Raw genomic sequence first — 11,849 nt, 5'->3', positions numbered from 1 at the left:
TATTGAGCACTTACTATGTGCAGAGCACTGTACTAAGCGCTTGGGAAGTACAAATTGGCAACACATAGAGACAGTCCCTACCCAACAGTGGGCTCACAGTCTAAAAGGGGGAGACAGAGAACAAAACCAAACATACCAACAAAATAAAATAAATAGGATAGAAATGTACAAGTAAAATAAATAAATAAATAAATAAATAAATAGAGTAATAAATATGTACAACCATATATACATATATACAGGTGCTGTGGGGAAGGGAAGGAGGTAAGATGGGGGGATGGAGAGGGGGACGAGGGGGAGAGGAAGGAAGGGGTCAGTCTGGGAAGGCCTCCTGGAGGAGGTGAGCTCTCAGCAGGGCCTTGAAGGGAGGAAGAGAGCTAGCTTGGCAGAGGGGCAGAGGGAGGGCATTCCAGGCCCAGGGGATGACGTGGGCCAGGGGTCAATGGCGGGACAGGCGAGAACGAGGTACAGTGAGGAGATTAGCGGTGGAGGAGCGGAGGGTGTGGGCTGGGCAGTAGAAGGAGAGAAGGGAGGTGAGGTAGGAGGGGGCGAGGTGATGGAGAGCCTTGAAGCCCAGGGTGAGGAGTTTCTGCCTGATGCGCAGATTGATTGGTAGCCATTGGAGGTTTTTGAGGAGGGGAGTAATATGCCCAGAGCGTTTCTGGACAAAGATAATCCGGGCACCAGCATGAAGTATGGATTGAAGTGGAGAGAGACACGAGGATGGGAGATCAGAGAGAAGGCTGGTGCAGTAGTCCAGACGGGATAGGATGAGAGCTTGAATTAGCAGGGTAGCGGTTTGGATGGAGAGGAAAGGGCGGATCTTGGCAATGTTGCGGAGCTGAGACCGGCAGGTTTTGGTGACGGCTTGGATGTGAGGGGTGAATGAGAGAGCGGAGTCGAGGATGACACCAAGGTTGCGGGCTTGTGAGACGGGAAGGATGGTAGTGCCGTCAACAGAGATGGGAAAGTCAGGGAGAGGACAAGGTTTGGGAGGGAAGACAAGGAGCTCAGTCTTCGACATGTTGAGCTTTAGGTGGCGGGCAGACATCCAGATGGAGATGTCCTGAAGGCAGGAGGAGATGCGAGCCTGGAGGGAGGGGGAGAGAGCAGGGGCAGAGATGTAGATCTGGGTGTCATCAGCATAGAGATGATAGTTGAAGCTGTGGGGGCGAATGAGGTCACCAAGGGAGTGAGTGTAGATTGAGAACAGAAGGGGACCAAGCACTGAACCTTGGGGAACCCCCACATTAAGAGGATGGGAGGGGGAGAAGGAGCCTGCAAAAGAGACTGAGAAAGAACGACCGGAGAGATAAGAGGAGAACCAGGAGAGGACGGAGTCTGTGAAGCCAAGGTCAGATAGTGTGTTGAGGAGAAGGGGGTGGTCCACAGTGTCAAAGGCAGCTGAGAGGTCGAGGAGGATTAGGACAGAGTATGAGCCGTTGGATTTGGCAAGCAGGAGGTCATTGGTGACCTTTGAGAGGGCAGTTTCCGTGGAATGAAGGGGACAGAAGCCAGACTGGAGGGGGTCGAGGAGAGAGTTGGTATTGAGGAATTCTGGGCAGCGCATGTAGACAACTCGTTAAAGGAGTTTGGAAAGGAATGGTAGGAGGGATATGGGACGATAACTAGAAGGTGAGGTGGGGTCAAGAGAGGGTTTTTTTAGGATGGGAGAGATATGGGCATGTTTGAAGGCAGAGGGGAAGGAACCAGTGGAGAGTAAGTGGTTGAAGATGGAAATATGTTCACACTATCCCACACTGACCTTTTGGCTAATTTTCATGCTTGGCACCACTATCTGCTAATTTGCCTCTTGGCATCCCAAGCTCATCCACTGTTTTTCTGGGTAGTCACATTTCAGAACTGGCAAATGATATCTTCTGGATATGGATTTATGTGAAACTGCACACTTTGGAGTTTTGCATACTATATCAACTCTCTCACTTGCTGACTGGAAAAAGTTAAGAACAGTGCCTGTCTTCTAAGCAGGAATTTCAGCCAACTCTCCTTATTTTTTTTCCTAGAAAGATCTTGGAACCATATATCTAACTATAGAAAATACCTGATGGTCAGCAGTAATTTCAGCCAACTCACCTTAATTTTTTGCCCCAAAACGATCTTAGAATATATCCAATTGTAAAAAATACCTGATGCTCATTCAATTTAATTTTCTTCCTAGAGGATTTCAGAGTTCAGCCTCATGATGTTGGGAGGGACCAGAGCCAGTTCCTTTCAGAAATCTTTTCAGGGATCAGTCCTGTGTGATTAGAAGTGGGGAGAATTACTCTTTCCATTCAGAACCAGTCTTAGGGGCAGACTTATTTGAGCTGCAGTCTCAGAAGAATGAAGGGGTGAAAAACAGATTGTATTGAGTGAAGAAGAGAGTTGGTGGAGAGGAAATGAAGGTGATGGGTGCATTCAATCCATTCGATGTGTTCAGAACAGAAATAGGAACGGGGAGTTGTGGGTGGTAACCAGAGGGAGGTGGTGGGTATGGAAAAGGCTTTTTTAGTATTGGAGAAGCTTGAACATATTTAAAGCCAAAAGATAAGAATAACCATAATAATAGGAACAGTAGTGGTATTTAAGTGCTTACTATCAGCCAAGCATTACACTAAGTGCTGGAGTAGACACAGTCACTGTCCCCCAGGGCTCATATTCTAACTAGAAAAGCAGTGTGGCTCAGTGGAAAGACCACGGGCTTTGGAGTCACAGGCCATGGGTTCAAATCCTGGCTCTGCCACTTGTCAGCTGTGTGACTTTGGGCAAGTAACTTAACTTCTCTGGGCCTCAGTTCCCTCATCTGCAAAATGGGGTTAAGACTGTGAGCCCTCCGTGGGACAACCTGATCACCTTGTATCTCCTCAGCGCTTAGAACAGTGCTTTGCACATAGTAGGTGCTTAACAAATACCATTATTATTATTATTATTTACTAGGAGGGAGAACAGAGAAGTTATGTGATTTTCCCAAGGTCTCACAGTTGGCAAGTGGCAGAGTTGGGACTAGAACCCAGATTCTCTGACTCCGAGGCCTGGGTTTTTTCCACTAGACAACTCTGCTTTCTTGGGAACTTCAACCTCTGTGTTGATGATTGCCCCCATACCTGCTGATCATGGCTCCCTTTCCCTTCTCAACTCTGCTTCTCCTCACCTTAGCTATACATCAGCATGGATAAATGCTGGGGCTCATCATCTCCAGATACTGTGTCCAACTCCCACCTAATAACTATCTTCTGACCTACCATTTCATCTACAGCCTTCTCCAAATTCAGGACTCACCCCTCATCATGACCTCCCACCTGCCCAGATGATGATGATATTGATGATGATGCTCCTACCAATAATAATAATTGTGGTATTTGTAAAGTGCTTCCTGTGTGTCAAGCACTGAACTAAGCGCTAGGGAGATATAAGTTAATCAGGTCCCATATAGGACTAACAATCTTAAGAAGGAGGGAAAACAGGTATTTAATCCCCATTTTACAGATGAGGGAACTGAGGCAATGCAGTAATAAGTGACTTGCCCAAAGTCACACAGCAGACAAGTGGTGGAGCTGGGATTAGAATCCAGAACCTCTGACTCAGAGGCCCGTGCTCTTTACACTAGGCCACACTGCTTCCCCAGCTAAAGCTCCCTACCAATCTTTCTATCCCTTAAAGTAAAAGCCTACACCCTCAACTCTGCCCTCTCCAACAAACTCAGCTCCCTTGACCCATTGTTCTTCCATCACTCTTGTATTACTGACTCTCAGCCCTTGGTGGGTTACCCCTGGATCATGCCTTTGTCCTATTACTCCACGCACCATACAGCTGAAATCAAATGGTGCAAATACTAGCATTGGACCAGTTTCCGCAACTTCAGCTTCATTCGTTCCTGCTGGTACTTAGATCTCTCTTAGAGAAGCTTAGAGAACTTAGAGAAGCAGCATGGGTCAGTGGAAAGAGCCCGGGCTTTGGAGTCAGAGGTCATGGGTTTGAATCCCAACTCCACCACATGTCTGCTCTGTGACCTTGGGCAAGTCACTTTATTTCTCTGAGCCTCAGTTACCTCATCTGTAAAATGGGGATTAGGACTGTGAGCCCCACGTGGGACAACTTGATCACATTGCCCCCCCAGTGCTTAGAACAGTACTCTGCACATAGTAAGTGCTTAACAAATGCCATTATTATTATTATTATCTCTCTACTACTCAGTAACACTCCCATAATAATAATAATAATAATAGTATTTGTTAAGTGCTTACTATGTGCAAAGCACTGTTCTAAGCGCTGGGGGAATACAAGGTGATCAGGTTGTCCCACATGGGGTTCACAGTCATCATCCCCATTTTACAGATGAGGTAACTGATGCCTCCTTCATCAACTTCCACATTCATTCATCTGTTCAATCATTCATTCAATCATATTTAGTGAGCGCTTACTGTGTGTAGAGCACTGTACTAAGCACTTGAAAAGTACAATTCAGCAACAGGTAGAGACAATCCCTACCCAACAATGGTCTCATAGTCTAGAAGGGGAGAGACAGACAACAGAACAAAACAAGTAGACAGGCATGAATAGCATCAATACAAATTAATAGAATTATAGATCTACACAATATTAATAACACATTACACATCAATTATATTACATCATTACACATTAATTAAACATCATTAATAAAATAAATAGAATAATAAATATATACATATGTTCACAAGTGCTGTGGGGTGGGGAGGGAGGGTAGAGCAGAGAGAGGGATTAGGGGCCATGGGGAGGGGTGGAGGAGCAGAGGAAAAGAGCTCAGTCTGGGAAGGCCTCCTGGAGGAGGTGAGTTTTCAGTAGGCCTTTGAAGGGGGGAAGTGAGCTAGTTTGATGGATGTGAGGAGGGAGGGCATTCCAGGACAGAGGTAAGGCTTGGGCCAGGGGTCGACAGTGGGACAGGTGAGAACGAGGCACAGTGAAGAGGTTAGCAGCAGAAGAGTGGAGTGTGCCAGCTGGGCTGTAGAAGGAGAGAAGGACAGTCCTCACCAACTATTTCCAACCCATATCTCCTTCCCAAAGTTCCTTGTGCCCCAACTGCTTCCCCAGACCAAAGGCAAACAGTTGTGGGAGGCGGAGTACAGATACATTGGGGGATATAAGAAATAAGGGTAAAGTGTTGATTGCTGCTTTGGAGGATGGGGCCTTCCAGTGGCAAGAAAAGAACAGGAATATGGAGGAAGGAGGAAGAGACCAAGAGGTTATAGCTCCTGATACATGGTCTTCTTATAACATGATCTACAGCTCAGCCGTGGGCCATCAACTGCTGCATATTCTCAAAGTTGTGAAGGCTTCATCTGCACTCAGTTGTTCCCAGATGTGAGGGGTTCAATCACCTAATCTCTAGAGACTTCTTCTGCCAGGTGCATGTGGTTCTGTAGCTCAAGGGCTTGGAGCTGGGGGTCATCCAAAAAGCTTAGTCATCCACTCTGTCCTGGAGATTTTACAATTTGGCCTGTCTGAGGAACCCACACAGAGCTCAGTGCCTCCAGACTCAAGTCCCCATGGTATTCCCTTTTCCATCCTGGGATGTGTTCTCCACTCCTCTATCTCCCACAGTATCTCCTGTGGATAGTTCTTATGAACGTCATCTTGCCTCTTCTCTCTCCCTCCCATCCACCCTCCTAATTAAGTCAGGTTCTTGGGTCTTTCCCCCCACAGCTCACAAATGTATCCTGGTTTACTGTAAAAACAAGCGTGTAATCTGATGGGTGAACATTTTGTGATTTTTAGGAGAAAGTCAAAATTTTGACCTTTGACTGCGGGAATTATATATTTGAAGAAGGTGACAGACCTCAAGGAATCTATCTGATTATCTCAGGTATGGTTAAGGTAAGTCCTAGGTAATGCTAAATATGTATTACATATTCACAGTAGGGTTGCCAATCAAAGAACTTCTTCTACTACTAAGAAATGGTGAGCTTTTCCCCTCGTAATCTACTGAATTACTCTGAATCTAGTTGACCCTAGATTTAAGATGTTGAACTCCCTCTCATCCCAAAGCTTGTCAGACCACAGCTCTCCCCATATTCAGAGCCCTCAAAACAGTCCCACCTCACCCACCGAGCCTTCCTTGATTAATTCCCAGCTCCTTAAGTCCTATGACCGCATCAGCCATCGCTAGGTGTGAACATATTTATGCCCATTCTCAGCACTCTTGGATATATGTTTATTCAATTGTTCAGTCTGTTATTTATTTGGGCCATGCTTGTAAATCTCTTTAGGTTTGTCTGCCCACTAGAATGGAAACTCCTTGAGGGCAGGGAACATGATACTTCTTTATTCTGTAATTCCCAAGTACTTAAGATAGTGCACTGCACAAAGTGGGCCTTCAGTAAATACAAATTATGAGTGTGTCAACTTCTCGAGGTGAGAAACCTTGCCTTTATGCTCTTCTAAAATTATTTAAGCACCAAGTCCAGGGCTCTGAATTGTGGGCCCTCAGCAAATACTTCACAACAATGTTCACAATAAGTCATCATCAGTATTTATTGGGTGCGTACTGTGTGAAATGCATTTTAGGAGTTTGGGACCATTGAATTAAAGCAGAGAAAAAAAGTCCCCGGCCTTGAGTGGTTTTCAGCTCAGATTACATTATGTGTTATTTTTAGCTCTGGTGCTCAAAGTAAAAACAAAAAAAGTTTAACTGGATTTCACTCATGGCCCCTACTGTTCTCGCTGCCCCAGGGGAGAGTGGTCTTTGTGAGGAATCACCAGCCAGCCACTAAAGGAGACACAAGGCACACAGCCCAGGACATTGAAGTGGAGTAAGATGGGAGAAGCAAGGATGGGGCCGCTAATGGTCAAAGATACAGCAGGCAGCAGGAGCTGGTGGCTTCTTGGGGCCTCTCCCAGGCCTGGCCCTACACACATGAGTCTCCTCTCCTACTTCGTCACCTTAGAATACCCTTCCAGGACTTTTTCTTTAAAATGGATCTGAATTCCAACCAATTCTGGCACATGTCCAGCCCTGCTCATCTTCTGCCCCTCTGTTAATCAACCTCAGTTCTGTCTTCCCCATTTTTATTTTTAACAGTCATCATCCATTTCTCTGTATATATCTGATTACTTCCAGTAATCAGAGTGGGAGGCTGGTAGAACTGTAGCATGAGGGGTCAGGGATGAAGTGCTTAGAACAGTGCTTTGTACATAGTAAGTGCTTAATAAATGCCATCATCATCATCATCATCATAGAATTCTGAAGCAAATAACAAGCACACACCCACACACGTGCATGCATGCCCACAAATGTTTTAGCTGTTTATGCAACATATTCTGTCAGCTAGGTCCCTTCTACAGCTGTGAAAAGAGAGCATCAGGGAGCAGGTGTCCCATTTGTAAGAAAAAGTGAATTTGCCTGGAGGCATCATTTGGACTGCCTAATTCAAAACTCTCTTTTAGACTATAAGCCCCCTCTAGACTGTAAGCTCATTCATTCATTCATTCATTCATTCATTCAATCGTATTTATTGAGCCTTACTGTGTGCAGAACACTGTACTAAGCTCTTGGATAGTACAATTCAGCAACAGCTCATTGCGAGCAGGGAATCTGTCTACTAACTCTGTTATATGTCACTTTCCCAAATGTTTAGTACAGTGTTCCTCACACAGTAAGTGTTCAAAAAATGCAATTGATTGATAAGACAGACCTACGTTTTCAGGCTAAAAATAACTCCCACTGGGATTTGGGAGCACGAAGCAGAGGCACTTTTTCAGTCACCATAGCTTTCTTAACCAAAGGCAAATAATAGATGATGTCTACTTAGAAAAAAAGTGACCATCTAAGAAAAGTGATTTTTGATTTTCTCTACTTCATTATTGAACAGCTTCAAAGTTCGAGACCTAATTTGGAGAATGTCAGCAAACTCTTTGAAACTGAAGAAGAAGGGAAGATCACTTACACGGACTACCAGATTAGTGGTTCCATAATAGGAGAGCTGAGCTGCTTAACTCAGGAACCCATGAAATACTCTGCCATCTGTAAAACCGTTGTAGAGGTCAGGGAATTTTATCACACATCTTACTCATCAGTATGGATAAGTTTACCTTGTGTGCAGTGTTAATTGATGTACATTTGGTAATCCCCTGCCATTTCAGATTCTGAATCTTTTGCCTTGTTTTACAATCTGGGTGGAACTCAAAGGGTCTAAAAATTGCTCAACCCAAATTGCTATTGCTAAGAAATATAGAAATTGATTCAGAAAATTGTGCGGCAATTTAGGGAATTTTTAAAAAGATCTAACTATGCATCAGGGTGGCAAACCAGAGACATAATATGACCCAGAGCTACAGGACCCCCCAGACTTTCCTTTAACCACAATGGCAAACAGATTTCCTACGTGGGGCAGGGATGGGGAGGGGGTAGCAAGGAAGAGAACAGTCAATTTTGAGGGGGCTAGGGATGATAGAGGAAGGTGAGCAGAGGCAGTGAGAAAGAGATAACTAGGGCTGGGGGCAGTAGGCATGTGTGTCTGGATGTGGAGCATTGGCTGCAGCCCTCCTGCTGTGCCATACTAATTAGAGCATTAAGCATAAGCCTGTGAGTCAGCAAGGGGGAGGAGAGACACATGCCCCTAACCCCCAGACAGCCACGGAATTATATCTGGTTGGAAGTAAAAAATACCACTCCTTCCACTCTAATTGCAATGGCTATTCCTTTCAACATGTTTAAAGCCTTTGTGATCTGATATCATACCCCTTTGTTTTTAGTTACGGATTTCTTGGTCTTTCCTTTTTCAGACATGTTTTATCTCAATCTCTCACTTGCATGAAGCCTTTGAGAAGTGTTGTCCAGCCCTAGAGTACAAAATGTGGCTAAAGCTTGCACTTTCAGTAGGTACCAAAAAAGTCAAGGAATGCTTGGCCTACCAGGTAATTATAATAATAATAACAACGATAATAATAATAGTAATAACTGTGGTGTTAAACACTTACTATATACTAAGCACTGGAATGGATTCACATTAATCAGGTGAGACACAGTCTATGTTCCTCATGGGACTCATAGTCTAAACTGGAGGGAAAACAGGTATATAATCCCCATTTTACAAATGAGGAACCAAGTCCCAGAGAAGTGAAGTGACTTGCCCAAGATCACACTGCAGGCAAGTGGCAGAGCTGGAATTAGAACCCAGGACCTCTCACTCCCAGGCCCATTCTCTTTCCCTTAGGCCATGCTGTTTCTCAGGTGATCGCTTTTCAGACAGTTTAATGTTGGAGCTTTCCCTTAATAATAATAATAATAGTAATGGTGGCATTTGTTAAGTGCTTACTATGTGTGAAGCACTGTTCTAAGTTCTGGGGGGATACAAGGTGATCAGGTTGTCCCATATAGAGCTCACAGTCTTAATCCCCATTTTACAGATGAGGTAACTGAGGCTCAGAGAAGTTAAGTGACTTGCCCAAGGTCACACAGCAGACATGTGGCAGAGCCATGACCTCTGACTCCTAAGTCCGGGCTCTTTCCAAGGAGCCATGCTGCATCTCTGTCTGCCATGAAAACATGAACAACAATCTTAATTCTTCTTGTCGAGCAATGTGTGTTCTGTTCTACTTCCATGATAGGACTGGACGTACAAGATGCATTTACAGCTTTCCAATGTATATGTGAAGAGTGTCCCAATGGGGATAAAAACTGATATTTATGATGAAACCATGGAGCATGTCGTTCTTATACATGGAAGTGTAGAAGACTGTCAGTTACGGAAGCTTTACTTCGCCCCATTTCTGATACCTAAAACTTGCCATCAGGTAAGAAGTCTGATTTCTAATCAGACTAGACCCTTTACTTGAAGATGCCACTGCTTTAGGTTGGACTGTCTTTAGTATGCTTTGGGGATCCGCAAACATTTTTTATGTCTGATAGGAACTAGAATTGGGCAGAGCACTCTGCCTCAGAGAGCTTCCCATATCTTAGGAGAGAGGAGGGCAAACTCAGCCTTAACATAAATATGTTGGAAAGTTAGAATGTAGAAAGGCAGTCTTATGCTGACTGGGACAGAGATATTAAAGTTCCATATTGAGAGGATAGCTTGGGCAGCATCTATTTATTCATTTGAAAAGGCGGATCTAGGTGACCTATGGTCATTCGCCAACCCTGAGCAAGCAAATGAAGTCTGGGATGAGAATGAGACTGAGGAATGGATCCCTGGACATTGTCTGAGGACCACTGTATGATGCTGTTGTCCAGTGGTTCACTTGTATTTTATAACCTTCCAGGTACAAGGCACTTCTAAAATAACGAAACTCCTGGTGATGCAGACTTCCGTCAATGTAAAGAAATGCATGAGAAATATTGCAAAATATGTCCCTGTGTGCAAACATATTACCAGAACAAGTGCTGGTGAGCTTGACTTGGGTTCATTTGGGACAGTGGGGTAATGGGCGAAAGCGGTTGTTGTCCTCCAAAAGAATGGCCATCTCCGTGAAATTCCCTACTATAAATTGACCACCCCTGCCCCCCCATCCCATCTGTCATTTCTGCAGGAGAACACAGTAGTGGAAATTCTCTGAAGACTCACTTTTCATGGCCCTGGTTCCAACTTGATCCCCCTCTCCAACCCCTATGAGAACACACAACACACAACACACGCGCGCACACACACACACACACACACACACACACACACACACACCACCCCCCCCCAAAGTACAGCCAAACCCAACCCAGCCCCATTGGTTTTTATAATGGTATTTGTTAAGCGCTTACTATGTGCCAGGACCTGTACTAAGATAATCAGGTTGGACACAGTCTATGTCCCACATGGGGCACACAGACTTAATCCCCATTTTACAGATGAGGTAACTGAGGTACAGAGAAGTTAAGTGACTTGCCCAAGGTCACATAACAGACAAGTGGCAGAGCCAGAATTAGAACCCGGGTCCTCTGACTCCTAGGCCTTTGTTTTTTCGCTAGGCCACATTGCTTCTCATTTCCTACCTAGGGACCTGTGTTCTTGAGTGGGTCCTTTGAGGTCCCAGGCTTATCCAATCTTAGAGAACCCTATGAACTGCTCCATCCATTTTTCACTGATGCACTGGTTTGTCAAAGTGTGAAAGGGTCCCCTTCTTGGATTGTGATTCCAATAAATAAGATTCATTGAACTCATTGATGATTACATAATCCAATTTTAGAGGAAGTTGCCACCTTGGTTTAACAGCTTCTTTGGTTATTCATTCATTCATTCATTCAGTTGTATTTATTGAGTGCTTACTGTGCAGAGCACTGTATTAAGCGCTCAGGTAGTGCAAGTTGGCAACATATAGAGATGGTCCCTACCCAACAACGGGCTCACAGTCTAGAAGGGGGAGACAGACAAGAAAACAAAATAGATGGACAGGTGTCAACTCATCAGAACAAATAGAATTAAAGCTAAATGTACATCATTAACAAAATAAATAGAATAGTAGACATGCACAAGTAAAATAAATAGAATAATAAATCTGTACAAACATATAGAGGTGCTGTGGAGAGGGGAAGGATGTAGGGCAGGGGAGGATGGGGAAGAGGAGAGGAAAAGGGGTTATCTGCTCAGGGTATGTCCCTCTGTCCCTCTTGTCTCTTCTGGCACTCACCACCACAGTGACAGGTCTGAGCCACCTGACTTGGAGAAGAACCCAATTTACAATGCTTACAGCTTTATGCTAGTTTGCCCATGTAATCATAAGTGATTGGAAGCATTTGGCAATCTGACTAATCCAAGGGTTGCTTTGTTTCAGTGTTTGCCTAACCTAATCTTTTTATTTCCATGGCCCCAGGAAGCTTCTCCAGATCACTAGAAAGAAGGCGTGAGAGTGAGGTGCACTTAAACATCGGCAAGGTAAAATGA

General features: G+C 44.6%; 1 protein-coding gene across 1 annotated transcript in view; it reads left to right on the top strand.

Annotated features, from left to right (window-relative positions):
• Positions 1 to 11,849, top strand: part of SLC9C1 (solute carrier family 9 member C1) — a 105,548-nt gene extending 93,699 nt beyond the window's left edge. The window contains exons 22-27 of the mRNA XM_038766268.1: positions 5,755 to 5,853; positions 7,848 to 8,018; positions 8,761 to 8,892; positions 9,586 to 9,771; positions 10,240 to 10,363; positions 11,779 to 11,849. Coding sequence (XP_038622196.1) covers positions 5,755 to 5,853; positions 7,848 to 8,018; positions 8,761 to 8,892; positions 9,586 to 9,771; positions 10,240 to 10,363; positions 11,779 to 11,849 — 783 coding nt within the window. The remainder of the gene's footprint in view (positions 1 to 5,754; positions 5,854 to 7,847; positions 8,019 to 8,760; positions 8,893 to 9,585; positions 9,772 to 10,239; positions 10,364 to 11,778) is intronic.

Source organism: Tachyglossus aculeatus, chromosome 24 (genome assembly GCF_015852505.1).
Source record: "Tachyglossus aculeatus isolate mTacAcu1 chromosome 24, mTacAcu1.pri, whole genome shotgun sequence".
NCBI classification, from domain to species: Eukaryota; Metazoa; Chordata; class Mammalia; order Monotremata; family Tachyglossidae; genus Tachyglossus; species Tachyglossus aculeatus.
Note: the sequence above shows the minus strand (reverse complement) of the source record. Positions and strands in the feature narration are given on the sequence as shown.